We start from the raw sequence: 16,393 nt of genomic DNA, 5'->3' as shown, positions 1-16,393 counted from the left end.
ACGGTTTTAGCGGAAAATATTTTTGCGGTTTTTGAGGGAAAATGTGTTTTTGGCGAAAAAATGCATTTTTGTGGTTTTGGCGGAAAATACGTTTTTATGGGTTTGGTGGAAAAATACGTTTTTGCGGTTTGGACGAGAAAAGTGTGTTTTGCGGTTTTGGCGGGAAAAGTGTTTTTGACGGAAATTTTTTTTTCCAAATTTTGGCGGGAAAAGATTTTTCGCGATTTTGGCGGGAAAAACATTTTTGCGGTTTCGACGGGAAAATACATTTTCCGGTTTTGGGTGGGAAAATACATTTTTCCGATTTTGGCGGGAAAATGCGTTTTTCCGATTTTGGCGAGAAAATGCGTTTTCCAGTTTTGGCGGAAAAATTGTGTTTTCCAGTTTTGGCGGAAAAATGCATTTTTCCGGTTTTGGCGGGAAAATTACGTTTTCCGGTTTTGGCAGGAAAATTGTGTTTTCCAGTTTTGGCGGAAAAATGCGTTTTTCCGGTTTTGGCGGGAAAATTCTGTTTTCCGGTTTTGGCGGGAAAATTGTGTTTTTCAGTTTTGGCGGGAAAATCCGTTTGTCCGGTTTTGGCGGAAAATTTCTGTTTTCCGGTTTTGACGGAAAATTGTGTTTTCCAGTTTTGGCGGGAAAATGCGTTTTCCGGTTTTGGCGGGAAAATGCGTTTTCTGGTTTTGGCGGGAAAAACCGGTTTTTGCGGGAAAATTGCGTTTTCTGGTTTTGGCGAGAAAATTGCGTTTTTCCAGTTTTGGCGGGAAAATAGTTTTTGCGGTTTTGGCCGGAAAATGCTTTGTGGAGTTTGGCGGAAAAATGCATTTTTTCGGTTTTGGCGGGAAAATGAGTTTTTTGTTTTGTTTTGACGGGAAAATGCGTTTTTAGGTTTTGGTCGAAAAGTGTGGTTTTACTGGTTTGGCCGAAAAATGTGTTTTTATGGAAATGTGTGTTTTACGTTTTTTTGCGGAAAAACGCATCTTGCGGTTTTGGCGGGAAAATGTGTTTTTCAGTTTTTGCGAGAAAATGCATTTTTTGGTTATAGCAGAAAAATGTATATTCAGAAAAATGTATATGCAAAAAAATTGAATTTAGGGTTTGAAAATAATATTTTGATTTTAAAAGGTCAATTTTGTCATTTATCATTTTGGACTGAACTAGATGCATCTGCATCCAGATGCACCATCAAGACTCACCTTCATCTGGGTGAGAATTTGAGATGAGTTTTTAAAAATTCAGCTAAGTGATCCATCTGGATGTAACATTATAATGCACAAAACAAACATCAATTTGCATTTCACCCAGATAATGAATCATCTGGGTGAGCAAACGAACATGACCGATTTTGATTCTTGCTCAACTTTAGCTCTGCGGGTCCAAAAATCAACCATAGTTTTCAATTCTTGCTTTGAGGATAAATCTTAATCTCTATACCTTTACTAGATCCATTCATCTACACGACTATAGTCTGTTATGTTAAAGCTCTAGTTAATTTCATTATCATTTTAGTATGTCTTTATGGAGTACGTAACGTACTGTACGTTGAAGAGCTAAGTGTACAGCTTTGGACTCTTGCTGCTGTCCATGTTACTTGGTAAGAAGTATCCGAGTAGAGCATTTTTTACAGAATTAAGTCAATGCTCTCAAACTGTGAACCTTCATTGTCATGATGAGCCAACAGAAACGAGGTTTTGCAAATATTTTATCGCCGCCAACTTCTGTTGACCGTTGGTTGCTTCCTCTCACAAGTTTTGTTTCCTTAAAATAATATTTCTCTTTAATTATTTATTCTCTTATCATTGATGCATGGATGTTGATTCTTTGATTGAGAAGGTACTTTTTTAAATCTAACTGTCAATTTTCTTTGCTTGTCTTGACAACGAACTTTACCCCTTCTTGGGGGTACAAAAAGAATATACAAGTAGTAATCTTCTTCATTTCCTAACGAACAAAGACAAAGGTACTGCAGTTTAACACAAAAGAACTTAGCTCTTTACAATGCATCTTCCTCGTATAAGCCTTATGCTGCTTCAAGTACTTGCTCTACATACTCTTGTGTTCTGCTGTCAGGCATCCACTTTCACTGACCAGACGGACAAACAAGCGCTGCTCGAGTTTCAGTCTAACCTATCACCAAACAGCCGAGTTTCCTTGGCGTCATGGAATGAGTCTTTTGATCTCTGCAACTGGACTGGAGTTACATGTGCTCGGAAACACAAGAGAGTCAGTGGTTTAAACCTCAGCGGGATGAAACTAACAGGTGTTATCTCGCCCTCTATCGGTAACCTCTCTTTCCTCACATCTCTTAGTCTCTCCCACAACTATTTCCACGGTAGCATCCCTCCTGAGGTGGGGAAGCTGTTCAGGCTTCAACACTTGAACCTGAGCAACAACGTACTCGGAGGTGGGATTCCACTCGGCTTATCCAACTGTTTTGCACTTTTGAACAATCTTGAACACGAGATTCCTTCCGAGCTAGCCTCCCTTTCTTCTCTTGTCCTTCTGTCTCTCCGTAGAAACGCCCTGACAGGGAAGTTACCTGCCTCTTTCGGGATCCTAACGTCACTCGAGAGGCTTGATCTCGCGTACAACCGTATGGAAGGAGAGTATTATCACAAGTGGGTCAAGCCCAACTCCTGCGAAGCCCAACATTGGTTTGAACAAAACGCAGAGCTTTGCTCTTCAGCTCCAACGGTCTTCTTCCTGCACAAGACAAAACGTTAGTAAGAACAAGACCAAAGTGAGCAACAGAGGAAAAGTAAATGGGAGAGGGCAAGCCAGCTGGTCAAGTACAGGCTGTCAAGATCCAAAACAGATACGCTTTGCTACAGGATGAAGGAGCACAAAGCTAAAACCCTAGTTTACAACTCTATATAATGTAACTCATGTTGTAAACAAAACCTTAAGAGAGAGAGATCATAATAAGAAAGTCAAGTAACTTATCTTTGTTGTTCACACGTTCATGGTATCAGAGCACACGGTGCCACCATGGATCTTGAGCCTTATGACCCTCCTCGTCTAAACGTCATTCACTGTGTTACCGTAAAGCTCAATGAGCAAAACTTTTTCTTCTGGAAACGTCAGTTTCAGTCTTTTCTCAGTGGGCAGCGTTTGTTTGGCTTCGTTACTGGTGCCATCCCTCAGCCAGTTACTACCATCTTGGCTCCCACCATTCATGGTACCTCTACGCCTGTTCCAAACCCTGACCATGAGCTTTGGTTTCAAACAGATCAAGTCGTCCAGTCATGGCTCCTTGGATCTATCATTGATTCTCTCCAATCCATGGTGGTGAACTGTTCTACAGCTCAAGAGATCTGGTCCACGCTTCAGACACACTTCAACAGACCATCTAACTCCCGTTTGTTTGAGCTTCAGCACAAGATGCAGACTTTAGCCAAAGAAGACAAAAAGATGTTCGATTTCCTTCAGGAGGTTAAAGCCCTCAGTGACCAGCTTGCCTCTATTGGTGCTCCCATGACGGAGGCAATGAAGATCTTCTCGGCTCTTTGTGGTCTGGGGCGTGACTATGAGCCTATCAAGACAGCTATTGAAGGCTCCATTGATACTGTTCCACCTCCGACGTTCGAATCCATCTTTCCCCATCTAGTTGCTTTCGATGACAGACTTCAAGGTTACAATACTGGTCAAGAAGTGACTCCGCATCTAGCGTTTGCGTCAGTTCGCACGCAGCAGCAACGGAACTACTACTCCTCTCGAGGTCATGGTGGCAGAAGAGGCCGCGGTCGTGGTTCTTACAGCACACGAGGACGAGGCTTTCACCAGCAGATCTCATCTTCGTATGATGGAGATACGCGTCCTACATGCCAAATCTGTGGCAAGCCAGGTCACCATGCTCTCAAATGCTATCACCGTTTTGATAGTAGCTACCAACTTGATGAACTTCCTCAGGCTCTGGCAGCAATGCGCATCACAGATGTCTCTGATGACTCTGGTTCTGAGTGGTATCCTGACTCTGCTGCATCTGCTCACGTCACAAGTTCCACGAGGAATTTACATCAGTCACAACCTTATCATGGAACGGACACTGTTATGGTAGGAGATGGGAGTTACCTACCTATCACTCATACCGGTTCCACATCCATAGCCTCTTCCTCAGGTATTCTTTCTCTCAACGATGTCATTGTGTGTCCTCAGATTGCCAAATCTCTCTTATCTGTATCAAAAGTCACAGATGATTATCCTTGCACTGTTGAGTTTGACAATGTTGGAGTTTCTATAAAGGACAAGGTTACAAAGAAGGTTCTTACCAAGGGAAGAAGGGATAATGATCTTTACAGAGTTGAGAACAAGCCTCAAATAAAAGCTCTATACTCCTCTAGGCAGCAATCTGCTACAGACGCTGTTTGGCATAGGAGACTTGGGCATCCTCATCAGCAAGTTCTTCAACATCTCTCTGCAAACAACCTCATCAAAATAAGCTCAATTACCAAGAAGATGTGTCAGTCCTGTCAACTTGGCAAGAGCAGTAGCTTACCTTTTCAGTCTTCTAGTTATGTTGCTACTCGGCCTTTGGAGAAGATTCACTGTGATCTCTGGGGCCTGCACCAACAACATCTGTTCAGGGTTTCAGATTTTATGTAATCTTTATTGACCATTGGTCACGGTTTTGTTGGATCTATCCTATGAAATACAAGTCAGATTTCTTTACAATCTTTTGCAAGTTCCAAGCTTTAGTAGAGAATCAATTGAGATGCAGAATTGGTACCTTTCAATGTGACGGAGGTGGTGAATTTATCAGCTCTGCATTTCTCTCTCACTTGCAAAAAGATGGGATCAGACAACAAATCTCGTGTCCTCATACGCCGCAGCAGAATGGACTGGCTGAGAGGAAGCATCGGCACATCACTGAGCTCGGGTTGTCAATGATGTTTGATAGAAAGATGCCTCTGAAGTATTGGGTGGAAGCGTTCTTCACAGCAACCTTCCTGAGCAATCTTCTCCCTACAAGCAGCCTGCCAAACAATCAGATTCCATATCAAAAACTGTTTGGGAAAGCAGTCAACTACAGTTTTCTAAGAACGTTTGGTTGTGCTTGCTACCCGTCTCTCAGAGCCTATGCTACCAACAAGTTTGATCCTAGATCTCTCAAGTGCGTATTCCTAGGCTACAATGACAGATACAAGGGATATAGATGCATTTACCCTCCAACTGGTCGTGTCTACATCACACGCCACGTTCTGTTTGATGAAACTGATTTCCTTTTTGAACATGCTTACAAGCATAGTCATCCGTCAGTCTTAACTCCTCTTCTCAAGGTGTGGCAAATGATCTTTGTTCCGCAATCACCCGCAGAGCCAGAGAAGGAAACAGAAGCTCCAGTATCAGAATCAGTGGTTCATCAAGGATCTGTTCCTATGTTCTCTGAAGCTGACTTCCCGCCTCTGCAGTCTGTTCCTCAGTCTTCATCGGCTTCGAGTAACAGGGTGTCTTCGGCATCTTCATCTGCTTCTACACCAACTCCTTCTCCAGAACCAAGTCCTTCTCCTATACCATAACCATCTCCAACTGCACCACAAAGACACCAAATGGTCACAAGGTCGCAAGTGGGAACTGTCAAACCTAATCCTCACTATGCTCTACTCACACAAAAGGTGTCAATACCAAAGCCAAGAACTATAGCAGATGCGTTAAACCATGAAGGCTGGAGAAATGCTATGGGAGATGAGTTTGAATCATGTAAAGAAACTAATACCTTTACACTTGTTCCACGGTCTGAAGATATGCACGTCCTAGGAAACAGATGGGTGCATAGAGTGAAGTTGAATGCCGATGGAAGTTTCAAGAAGCTTCGATCTCGTCTGGTTGCAAAAGGAAATGAGCAAGAAGAAGGGGTTGACTATCTTGAAACCTACAGCCCTGTGGTTAGAATGGCATCAGTAAGGACAATTCTACACATGGCTACGGTATTGAATTGGGAAATAAGACAAATGGATGTCAAAATGCATTCTTACACGGTGATTTACAAGAAAAGGTATTCATGAAGCAACCTGCTGGTTTTGTTGATCAAGAGCATCCTCATCATGTCTAGAGACTGAAGATCTACGGCTTGAAGCAAGCTCCGAGGGCGTGGTTCGACAAGTTCAGCACCTTCCTGATTGACTTTGGTTTTTGCTGCTCCAAGTCTGATCCATCCCTATTTGTTTACAAAACGGAAACAAACATTATTATTCTTCTACTATATGTAGATGACATGGTGATCACAGGAAACAACTCAGAGAGTCTTGATCATCTGCTTAAACAACTCAACAGCGAGTTCAGAATGACTGATATGGGAAAGCTACACTATTTTTTGGGGATTCAAGTTCAGACACATGATAAAGGGCTGTTCTTATGTCAGCAAAAGTATGCAGAAGACTTACTTGCAGTAGCAGGGATGAAAGACTGTGAACCAATGCCTACGCCCTTGCCACAGCAACTGAATCGAGTTGAAGACAAGTCTGAACTGTTCTCTCATCCTACCTACTTCAGAAGTCTTGCTGGCAAGCTTCAGTATCTGACTCTGATGCGTCTAGACATACAATTTGCTGTGAATTATGTCTGTCAGAAGATGCACTCGCCAACGGTCACTGATTTTCACCTGTTGAAACGGATCATCAGATACGTTAAAGGCACAATCACAATGGGGATCTCTCTACACAAAGAAACAGATTTCACCCTCACTGCCTACAGCGATAGTGACTGGGCAGGATGTAGCTCTACAAGAAGATCTACTGGGGGTTATAGCACGTTTCTGGGGAAGAATCTAATTTCTTGGTCATCAAAGAAACAGCCTACAGTGTCTAAGAGTTCAACCGAAGCTGAATATAGAACTCTATCTGAGACGGCATCTGAGATTACCTGGCTCTGTTCTATCTTCCGGGAGCTCGGATTGCCTCTTCTGACTACACCATTGCTGCTTTGCGACAATCTCTCAGCGGTTCTTCTTTCAGCAAATCCCTCATTTCACTCGAGGACCAAACACTTTGCGCTGGATTATCACTACGTCAGCGAAAGGGTTGCGTTAGGAGCTCTCGAGGTGAAGCACATCCCAAATCAGCATCAGATCGCTGACATCTTCACCAAATCTCTTCCTCAAGCTGCATTTTCTTCTCTTCGAGGCAAACTCGGTGTCGATACAATCGATGCACCAAGTTTGAGGGGGCCTATTATCACAAGTGGGTCAAGCCCAACTCCTGCGAAGCCCAACACTGGTTTGAACAAAATGCAGAGCTTTGCTCTTCAGCTCCAACGGTCTTCTTCCTGCACAAGACAAAACGTTAGTAAGGACAATACCAAAGTGAGCAACAGAAAGGAAAAGCAAATGGGAGAGGGCAAGCCAGCTGGTCAAGTACAGGCTGTCAAGATCCAAAACAGATATGCTTTGCTACAGGATGAAGGAGCACAAAGCTAAAACCCTAGTTTACAACTCTGTATAATGTAACTCATGTTGTAAACAAAACCTTAAGAGAGAGAGATCATAATAAGAAAGTCAAGTAACTTATCTTTGTTGTTCACGCATTCAGAGAGATCCATGAGAGTATGTCCAGACTCACGAAGATCAAGTTTCTCAGGCTAGCGCAAAACAAGTTTTCAGGAGTCTTTCCTCCTGCTATTTACAACCTCTCCTCACTTCTGTTTCTATCCATCCCCACAAACCCCTTCTCTGGTCAGCTTAGGCCTGACGTTGACTTGCTTTATCCAAACATTCAAGTGCTGTTCTTGGGAGGAAACGCTTTCAAAGGGCAGATTCCATCTTCGCTAGCCAATATTACATCTCTCAGGGAGTTTGATATTGCAGCATGCGACATGACAGGAAGCATTCCTTTGAGTTTTGGAAGATTACATAATCTAGAAATACTTGGGTTTAGTTATAACTCCTTGGGAAGTTACTCCTCCAGAGATCTTGATTTTCTTGGAAGTTTGAATAATTGCACTCAGCTACAGCATCTTGGTGTTGGCTACAACAGACTTGGGGGGGGGGGGGAAGATGTCTCATGCTATATCCAATCTCTCCAACCGGTTGACGTATCTCTTCCTTGGAGGAAACTTCATCTCTGGGAGCATTTCTCATGACATTGGGAACCTTGAAAGCCTCCAAACATTCAAGGTTGAGCAGAGCCTCTTGACAGGTGAACTTCCCACTTCCCTTGGGATGCTTTCTAGATTAGGAAGGCTCCAGTTACAGTCCAATATGATGTCATGAGAGATACCACCTTCCTTGGGGAACCTCAGTATGATAGCTGAGCTCTATTTGTACAACAATAGTTTCAAAGGAACTATCCCTTCTACTCTTGGTAACTGCAGTTACCTTCCTTACCTTGGACTTGATTACAACATGCTGCATGGCTCCATACCTCAAGAACTCATGGAAGCTCGGTCTCTGGTTTCCTTAAATGTTTCGTATAATAATCTGACTGGAGATTTACCAAGCGAGGTGGGAAAGCTGGAGAATCTTATTCAGCTATACGTTTCACACAACCAGTTATCAGGACATATACCGCAAACCCTGGGGAGCTGTCTCTCCTTGGAAGATATTAGTTTAAATAGAAACTTATTTGAAGGAAGCATCATTAATATCAGAGATCTGAGGGACCTTAAACTCTTGGATCTGTCCAACAACAATCTATCTGGCTCTATACCTGGATATCTAGTAAACCTCTCCTCTCTTGAATATGTAAACCTCTCTGTGAATAGCCTTGAAGGGCCAGTACCAACTGAAGGAGCATTTCGAAACTTCAGCCAATTTTCTATATTTGCAAACATAAATCTCTGTGGGGGCATTCCTGAACTACAGCTAAAGCCATGCTCCGTGCTAGGAGAGATTAAAAGAGTGAAAAAGAAAAAAATAGTCATTGGCATTGGTGCAGGTGTTGCTTTGTTTGTACTTTCGGTAATAATCGGTATCATCTCTCGGTGTTGGTTCAAGAAACGTAACAAAAACGACAGGGTTAACAATATGTATAGTTCCACAGCTGTGCATGTACATGAAAGGGTAAGTTACGAGGAGCTTCATAATGCAACTGGTGGGTTTTCTGTGGGAAACACCATTGGGTCAGGGAAATTTGGTGTTGTCTATAAAGCATTGCTCGGTGCTGTGAACAGAGCTGTTGCCATCAAAGTGTTGAATCTCAGTAAGCCTGAAGCTGCCAAGAGTTTTAGCGCAGAGTGTGAAGCCTTGAAGGGTGTAAGGCATCGCAACCTTGTGAAGCTTGTAACAGCTTGCTCCAGCGTCGATTACAAAGGTAATGAGTTCAGAGCCTTGGTGTATGATTTCATGCCGAATGGAAGCTTGGATATGTGGCTGAACCGAGAAGGGACGAGCGATACAACCTCAAGGCCCTTGACCCTTCGTGAAAGGTTTAATATAGTGATAGACGTGGCATCTGCGTTGGAGTATCTTCATGTTAATTGTCATGACCCTATAGCTCATTGCGATCTTAAGCCAAGCAATGTACTTCTGGATGATGATCTAACAGCACATGTTAGTGACTTTGGTCTAGCTCGACTGCTCCTCAAATTCGACCATGAGTCCTTCCTCAATCAACTCAGCTTGGCCGGCGTTAGAGGAACCATTGGCTATGCCGCACCAGGTAAAGAGTATCACACATTTGTCATGTTAATATGACAAGAAACATTATGTATATTTTTATCACTCCAATCTTTTTTATGTGAATTTTTGGTGCAGAATATGAAATGGGAGGACAACCATCAATACATGGTGATGTGTATAGTTTTGGAATCCTCTTTTGGAAATGTTCACAGGGAAACAACCAACCAATGAGCTATTTGAGGGAAGTTTTACACTATACAGCTACACCAAGTCAGCATTGCCTGAGAGAGTAATGGACATTGTAGACACATTGATTCTTCAGAGAGGTCTCTGAGTTGGTTTCCCTGTTTCTGAGTGCTTGACAATGGTCTTGGAGTTGGGATTTAGGTGTTGTGAGGAACTTCCGAGGAACCGGTTGGCCATAAGTGAAATTGTAAAAGAGTTATTCATAATCAGAGAGAGGTTCTTTAAAACCAGAAGAACCGCCGGACGTTGAAGTGTTTTGGTTTCCTCTACAACATATGAAATCTTCAAAGGTTAATATCACAAGGCCTAGCCATGAAATAATGTCATTTATTAGCATATACATATATATGCTCCAAGACTTCGTGTTATCAACTACTTGATTATTTGCAGAAAAAATAGTATGTTTTGGTACCATCTTTATGATTAATAATGCTGAATCTTCCCTTTAAATTCTCAGTTGTTTTTGATGTTTTTTCCCCTTGGCGGCGATGACAAGTTTTTCAAATTTAGACTTTTCTTAAACTCTATATGTTTGTTTTTGTCTTATAGAGTTTCTTGCTGAACTTTCTAGTCATGTTTCTTCGATTTTTTATGTGATCACAGAGGGTTTAGCGAAATTACTCTTCTGATAATGTACATAAGAGTTACCTTGCTTTTGGTACCGATGTGAGGTTGGAAATAGTCTCAAACGAAGCTTGTGCTGTTTTAAGTTTTGACATATGTATGTGTTCACGTTTTGAAGAATCTCTGAAGAACCGTTTGGTAATGAGTGAAGCCAGAAATAAGTTAATCGCACAAATTGTGGTTTTATCTCTCAACAAATATGCTTATCCTTGCAGAATAAGTTATAATGAATGTTATGTTAGTAAAGACAATAAACGAATGGTTTGTTAACAGGCGCGTATAATTGATAATCCTCAATGATTTGTTGTTTTCCCTTGGACAACAAGTGCTTTTCGTGGCGTCATTGATTAATCAGTTCTGTTGTTAATGTTTGATAACTCCGTGCTTGGATAAATATTTGAATTGAAAATCTGGTGATGCATGTGTTTCTTTGCATCGCCGTGTTGTAAGCAGTGGATTTTAGCTTTGCCGTTGAGCACAACTTTCTGTTTTGTTAACTCAAAAACAACACACCACGTCACCACATGTTCCTAAACCCTCAAAGCTCTGTGTAGAATTCTCACAATCATAGAGTTCACACTTACCAAGACTCCAAATTAGGATCACCTTCTGCAGGTTTTTGGATTTGGCGTACCGTCGATAAAACTTGTAAATCTCTTGCCTTGTAGAGCATTCAACATCTCTGAGGAGAAGATGGAATACGATGAAACAACAATGTTGTCAACCCAAAAAAAAACCCAATGATGTCAACCGTTTTCTCACACCATTTACACCAGATCTATCATCACCGCCTATTGTTTAGAACACTATTTATTCTAATAGCATCTAGAACGTAAGAGAATCATCTGTTCATTCGTAAACTACAAACGTATATGTACAACCAAGTAAAACCAAGTAAGTAGGCTTATGAGCCTTAGAACTTATCCTAACAAACCAATTAAACATGAGATATATACTAAACATATAGACCTTATCTCTTGGATTGATCTCCAACAAATTATATATTGGGTGGAAAGGATGATTGTATTGATAGAGAATGTACAAATATATACTGAGTACAGAGGATAGTATAAGGTAAGTTAAATATACAGAGAATCATAGATTGATATATCTTCTTAATACACCCCCTCAAGATGGAGGGAGTTCTCGTATTCCAATCTTGGAACAGGCGATATTGAAGCCAAGGCGAGGTAACAGTTTGGTTAATGCATCGGCAAGCTGATCTTTGGCTTGGACATATGTGATACGCAGAATACCAGACTGCACTTGACCTCTAATGTAATGATAATCCAAGGCTAGATGTTTCATACGCGAATGGAAAAATGGATTGGCATTCAAGTAGGTGGCTCCTTTGTTGTCACAATAAACGACTGGTGGTAAAGGCAGCTTGACTTGCAGCTCCGTGAGAATATTGCAGATCCAACGAACTTCTGAAGCAGCATTGGCAATGGCGAATGTTCGGCTTTGGTTGAGGATCGAGCAACTCCAGTTTGCTTCTTAGTGGACCAGGAGATGAGTTAGTTTCCTAAGTAGATCACATACGCATTGGTGGAATCAACATCACCTGCCCAATCCGCATCTGAAAAGGCATGGAGACTCAAGTTGTTTTACCGTCGAAGGAAGACTCCATGAGTAGAAGTTCAAGCTAAATAGCGTAAAACTCGTTTCGCTGCTTGCCAGTACTCATCCGTTGGAGAGTGCATGAACTGAGACAGCTTATTCACTGCAAAAGAAATGTCAGGACGAGTGAAAGCAAGGTACTGTAAGCTCCCGACAACCATTCGGTATTCAGTGACATTTTGAATAGGCGTTCCGGAGGTGAGAGACAGCTTAGGTGTGGTTTGCAATGGCGTGGCAACAAAATTAGGACCAAGCATATTAGTCTTAGCAAGCAAGTCAAGAATGTACTTATGCTGCATAAGGTGTAAACCTTGAGTTGTTCTCGTAACCTCAATGCCCAAGAAGTATCCTATTTCACCTAGATCCTTGAGAGAGAAGCGACGCCCAAGTTCTGTAATTACTCTGTTTATGGCTGCATCATTGTTTCCTGTAACAATGATATCATCGACGTAAACTAGTATATAAACTAGTATGTTTCCGACAGAGTAAACAAAGAGTGAAGCATCAGCATAGCTGTTCTGAAAACCAAGGAAATAAGATAGATTTTAAGCTCAAGATACCAAGCTCTAAGGGTTGTTTAAGGCCATATATTGCCTTTTTAATCCTGCAAACATGTGTGGGATGATCAAGATCAACACAACCGGGTGGCTGCTCCATGTACACTTCATCTCGTAGAGTTTCTTGTAGAAATGCTTGATTGACATCGAGCTGTCTGAGTGGCCAGGAGTTGGTTACAGCAAGACCAAGAACAAGACATATAGTAACTGCATTGATGACTGTACTGAAGGTTTCCTTGTAGTCATGACTATATCATTGATGATTTCCCTTTGCGACAAGTCTCCCTTTAGTTTTCTCAAGCGACCATTTGCAAACAACTTATTCTTGTAGATCCACTGACATCCTATGACTCTCATGTTTCCTTTTCAATTTGACCATCAAACTCCTCTGAAATAGCACCGCGCCAATGTTCATCTTTAAGAGCTTGCTTGTAAGATGTTGGTTCCGGTGGAATGACTTGATTAAGAGCGACAGTGAGCTGTACTTTTTAGTTGGCTTTAAGATCTGATTTTTGGCTCTAGTTCTCATTTGATGGGTGTTTTGAGTGGGTTGTACTTGAAGTTCAGAGACTGAAGCAGTAGGTTCTGTAAAATGACTAGTGGGTCTTTGAGTGGTGGAGTTAGGCTGTGTAGTAGTTTGGTTATTTGGGATATTGGTTGAGCCAGTGGGCCTTTCACTGGTGAGGGTAGGCTGGCTAGAGACAGTAGGGTGATTCGGGATAGTGGTTTAACCAGTGGGGTTGAGAGATGGAGTAGTAGAGAGTAGAGAAGGTAATACCTGAGCTGAATCGGACGGTGGTGGTTGTGGAGCCGGTACAGACACTGGAGATGGTGTCACAACTGGAGCTGAAGTTGATGTAGAAGCGGAGGGGTGAGGACCTGAGCACGGGACCGAAGAAGGCTGAACCACATGAACCTCGGTTACTGCAGCCGAAGAAGTGGAGTGTGTAGCTTCTGAAGCTCGCGGTTGCATACCGACATTGTTCTTCATAGGAGCACCAAATGGATAAACTGCTTCATCAAATTGTACAATCCGTGAAGTGTACACCCTACCCGTATCTGGATCAAGACACAAGTAAGCACTTTGTGTAAGTGAATAACCAAGAAACACACAAGGCTTTGATCTGTCTTCAAGTTTGTGAGAAATATAGGGCCTTAACCAAGGAAAGCAAAGACAACCAAAGATCCTAAGCTTCTCATAGTTTGGTGTGAGTCCATGCAACTTTTTTATATGGAGACTTATCGGAGAGCACTGATGTTGGTAAGCGGTTTATCAAGTAAACTGCAGTGGTGAAAGCATATGTCCAATACACCTTAGGAACATAAGCAGCTGAGAGAAGAGATAAACCAGTCTCAACAATATGTCGATGCTTACGTTCTGATAACCCGTTATGCTCTGGAGTGTGAGGAGGTGTGGTAAGATGGGAGATTCCATGTGTCTGAAGAAAGGCTTTTAGAGAAATGTATTCACCACCATTGTCTGAGTACAATGTGTCTATCTTGGCTTGAAAGTGATTTTCGAGAAGAGGTTTGAAAGCCATAAACACTTCTTTCACTTGAGACTTCTTTTGCATGGGATAAAACCAGGTATATCGACTGAAGTGATCAACAAATATGAGATAATACTTGTTGTTATCGATTGAAGTAATAGGAGAAGTCCATAAATCAGTGAAGAGATATTGAAGAGGACGATGAGAGGTGATACTGATGTTTTGAAAAGGAATCTTATGACTTTTATTGATGAGACAATCAACACATAAAGCTGATTTTGAAAAAGTAGACGAAGTAGAAGCAACAGGTAACGAGTGTTTAGAAATAATGGATTGCAGCATAGGTGGAGATGGATGGCCTAAGCGAGAGTGCCATGAAGCAATACATGTCTTCGTCCCACAAGAGGAAGAAAATGCTCTAGCTTGCATTGAACTCATTGGCCATTCATAAAGTTCATGCTTGGTTCGACCTTGGAAAAGAGGGGTCCCCTGCTTAGGTCCTTCACCTGAAAGTAAGCCGGGAAGAATTAAACAGAGACTTGATTAGTATTATATAAGCAATATACTGAAATCAAGTTTTTGTGGATATCAGGAACAAAAAGAATTTTATCTAAAGCAAGGTTCCGAGAGTTTGAAGGTAACAGAGTTGAACCGGTATAAGAGATGGACAGAAGCGAGCCATCACCGATCAAGATGTCATCTCCTCCATGATATGGCTGGTGTAAGGCGAGATTTTTGAGATCATTGGTGATGTGGTGCGTGGCGCCACTATCTAGTAGCCAATTATTTTAGGGGTGGGCTTTTTGGTTTAATTACGAGTTCGGTTTGAGTTCGGTTCGGTTTTGATTATTTGGGTCTAAGAAATATTGAACCAAAGTCAGCCCAAATTAGTATGGTTTGGTTTATGTTCGGTTTGGTTCGGTTTTACTTGGTTCGGTTCAGTTTTAGTTCGGTTTGGTTTGTGTTTGGTTCGGTTTAATTTGGTTTTGACTGTATTTTTCAGTTTAACTGAGTTAATTTTATAGTTTAATTCTATTTCAATTACAAAAATATGATTTATAAAAACGTAAACAAATCATCATTTGATACTAAATAATTATTTTTTCATATTTAAACGTAAAACCAAACATCACAATAAATATGTAGAAAATATAATTCAATAATTTTATATTATTATCTTTAAACCTAATATAAATATCATAAAATAAACTTTTCCATTTTGATGTTAATGTATGAGATTTATATTCTTTTAGTTTATTTTTAGTTGTGCTTATTCTATTCATTTAAAAGTAAAATGTATAAAATTATGTTTAGTTGTTTAGGCTAAATGGTTAAATATATTAAATCTTAATATTATTAGTATATTTAATTAATCTAATTAAAAAATACTTATGTTTTTTGGTTTGGTTCAGTTTAAAACCAAACCAAACCGAACCATTTGGGTTGATAAAATCTTGAACCAAATGGGTTAGACATGTACTTCAGTTTGGTTTGGATCGGTTTAGGTTTGGTTGGGTCGATTTGGTTTGGTTTGGTTCGGATTTTTTGCCCACCCCTAAATTGTTTGCTGAGTAGGGCGAGACCATTGCTGCATTGGCTCTTGGTTTCCACAGCATAGTTGCAGCATTCAGAAATGGAGACGCAACACTTTGTTTCAGACTCTGGAGTTGCGGACAGCGACGTGCACTGTGACCTTGAGTGTTACAGAACTGACATTTTCTGAGATATGGTCTTGGCCCTTGACGATTACCAGAGCGATTATACTGCTTAAGGTTATTGTCACTCCAGTTGCTTTGTTGTCGATGATTCTGACGAGGAGTTGAGCGTGAGGAATTGCATTGTTGTTGTTGTAAACAACGTTGGCTGAGACCGGAAGATGAGTGGAAGAAGCGTTGGTGAGAAGCTTGATTTCATGATTTAGAAGACGCTCATGTAACTCAGTAAGAGAAGGTGGCGTGTCTCTTCCTTCAACTTGAGCAACTATTGGCTTGTACTCTTCAAGAAGCCCTTCAAGAATAAACTCTATTTGATCTTCGAGTTCAAGCGGCTTTCCAAGGATGGCGAGTTAATCGATCCTTGTCGTAAAACCTTGAAAGTACTCGTCAATGGTGCGGGTTCCTTTGGCCCAAAGTTTCATTTGATTCCTCAGTTGCTTGATGTGTGTTCGGCTCGGTTTTGCATACGTAGATGCAAGAGTCTGCTAGATCTGAGCGGATGTTGTGGCTCGCGATACCACAGGCTGGATGGTAGTAGAGATGGTGCCAAGTAAGGCACTGAAGATAAGTTTATCTTGTCTCTTCCAAATGGCG

The 16,393-nt window shown here is 41.4% G+C and overlaps 3 protein-coding genes across 3 annotated transcripts; all 3 read left to right on the top strand.

The window, feature by feature from the left end:
• The first annotated feature begins 1,995 nt into the window (after positions 1-1,995).
• Positions 1,996-2,721, top strand: LOC106355469 (putative receptor-like protein kinase At3g47110). The gene has a single exon (XM_013795414.1). The coding sequence runs from the start codon at positions 1,996-1,998 to the stop codon at positions 2,719-2,721; it is 726 nt and encodes a 241-aa protein (XP_013650868.1).
• Positions 2,722-5,543: 2,822 nt separating this feature from the next.
• Positions 5,544-5,999, top strand: LOC125583171 (uncharacterized mitochondrial protein AtMg00820-like). The gene has a single exon (XM_048749773.1). The coding sequence runs from the start codon at positions 5,544-5,546 to the stop codon at positions 5,997-5,999; it is 456 nt and encodes a 151-aa protein (XP_048605730.1).
• Positions 6,000-8,230: 2,231 nt separating this feature from the next.
• On the top strand, positions 8,231-10,331 carry LOC125575533 (putative receptor-like protein kinase At3g47110). Its single transcript, XM_048749772.1, has one exon. The coding sequence runs from the start codon at positions 8,231-8,233 to the stop codon at positions 9,620-9,622; it is 1,392 nt and encodes a 463-aa protein (XP_048605729.1). The 3' UTR covers positions 9,623-10,331.
• Positions 10,332-16,393: the final 6,062 nt, after the last annotated feature.

This window comes from Brassica napus, chromosome C3 (genome assembly GCF_020379485.1).
Source record: "Brassica napus cultivar Da-Ae chromosome C3, Da-Ae, whole genome shotgun sequence".
NCBI lineage: Eukaryota > Viridiplantae > Streptophyta > Magnoliopsida > Brassicales > Brassicaceae > Brassica > Brassica napus.
The sequence above is the reverse complement of the archived record's forward strand: the minus strand, read 5'-3'. Positions and strand labels throughout refer to the sequence as shown.

Bases quoted from the DNA above. Each gene is read 5' to 3' on its own strand.
- LOC106355469 (XM_013795414.1), top strand. From the start codon at position 1,996: ATGCATCTTCCTCGTATAAGCCTTATGCTGCTTCAAGTACTTGCTCTA.
- LOC125583171 (XM_048749773.1), top strand. From the start codon at position 5,544: ATGGTCACAAGGTCGCAAGTGGGAACTGTCAAACCTAATCCTCACTAT.
- LOC125575533 (XM_048749772.1), top strand. From the start codon at position 8,231: ATGATAGCTGAGCTCTATTTGTACAACAATAGTTTCAAAGGAACTATC.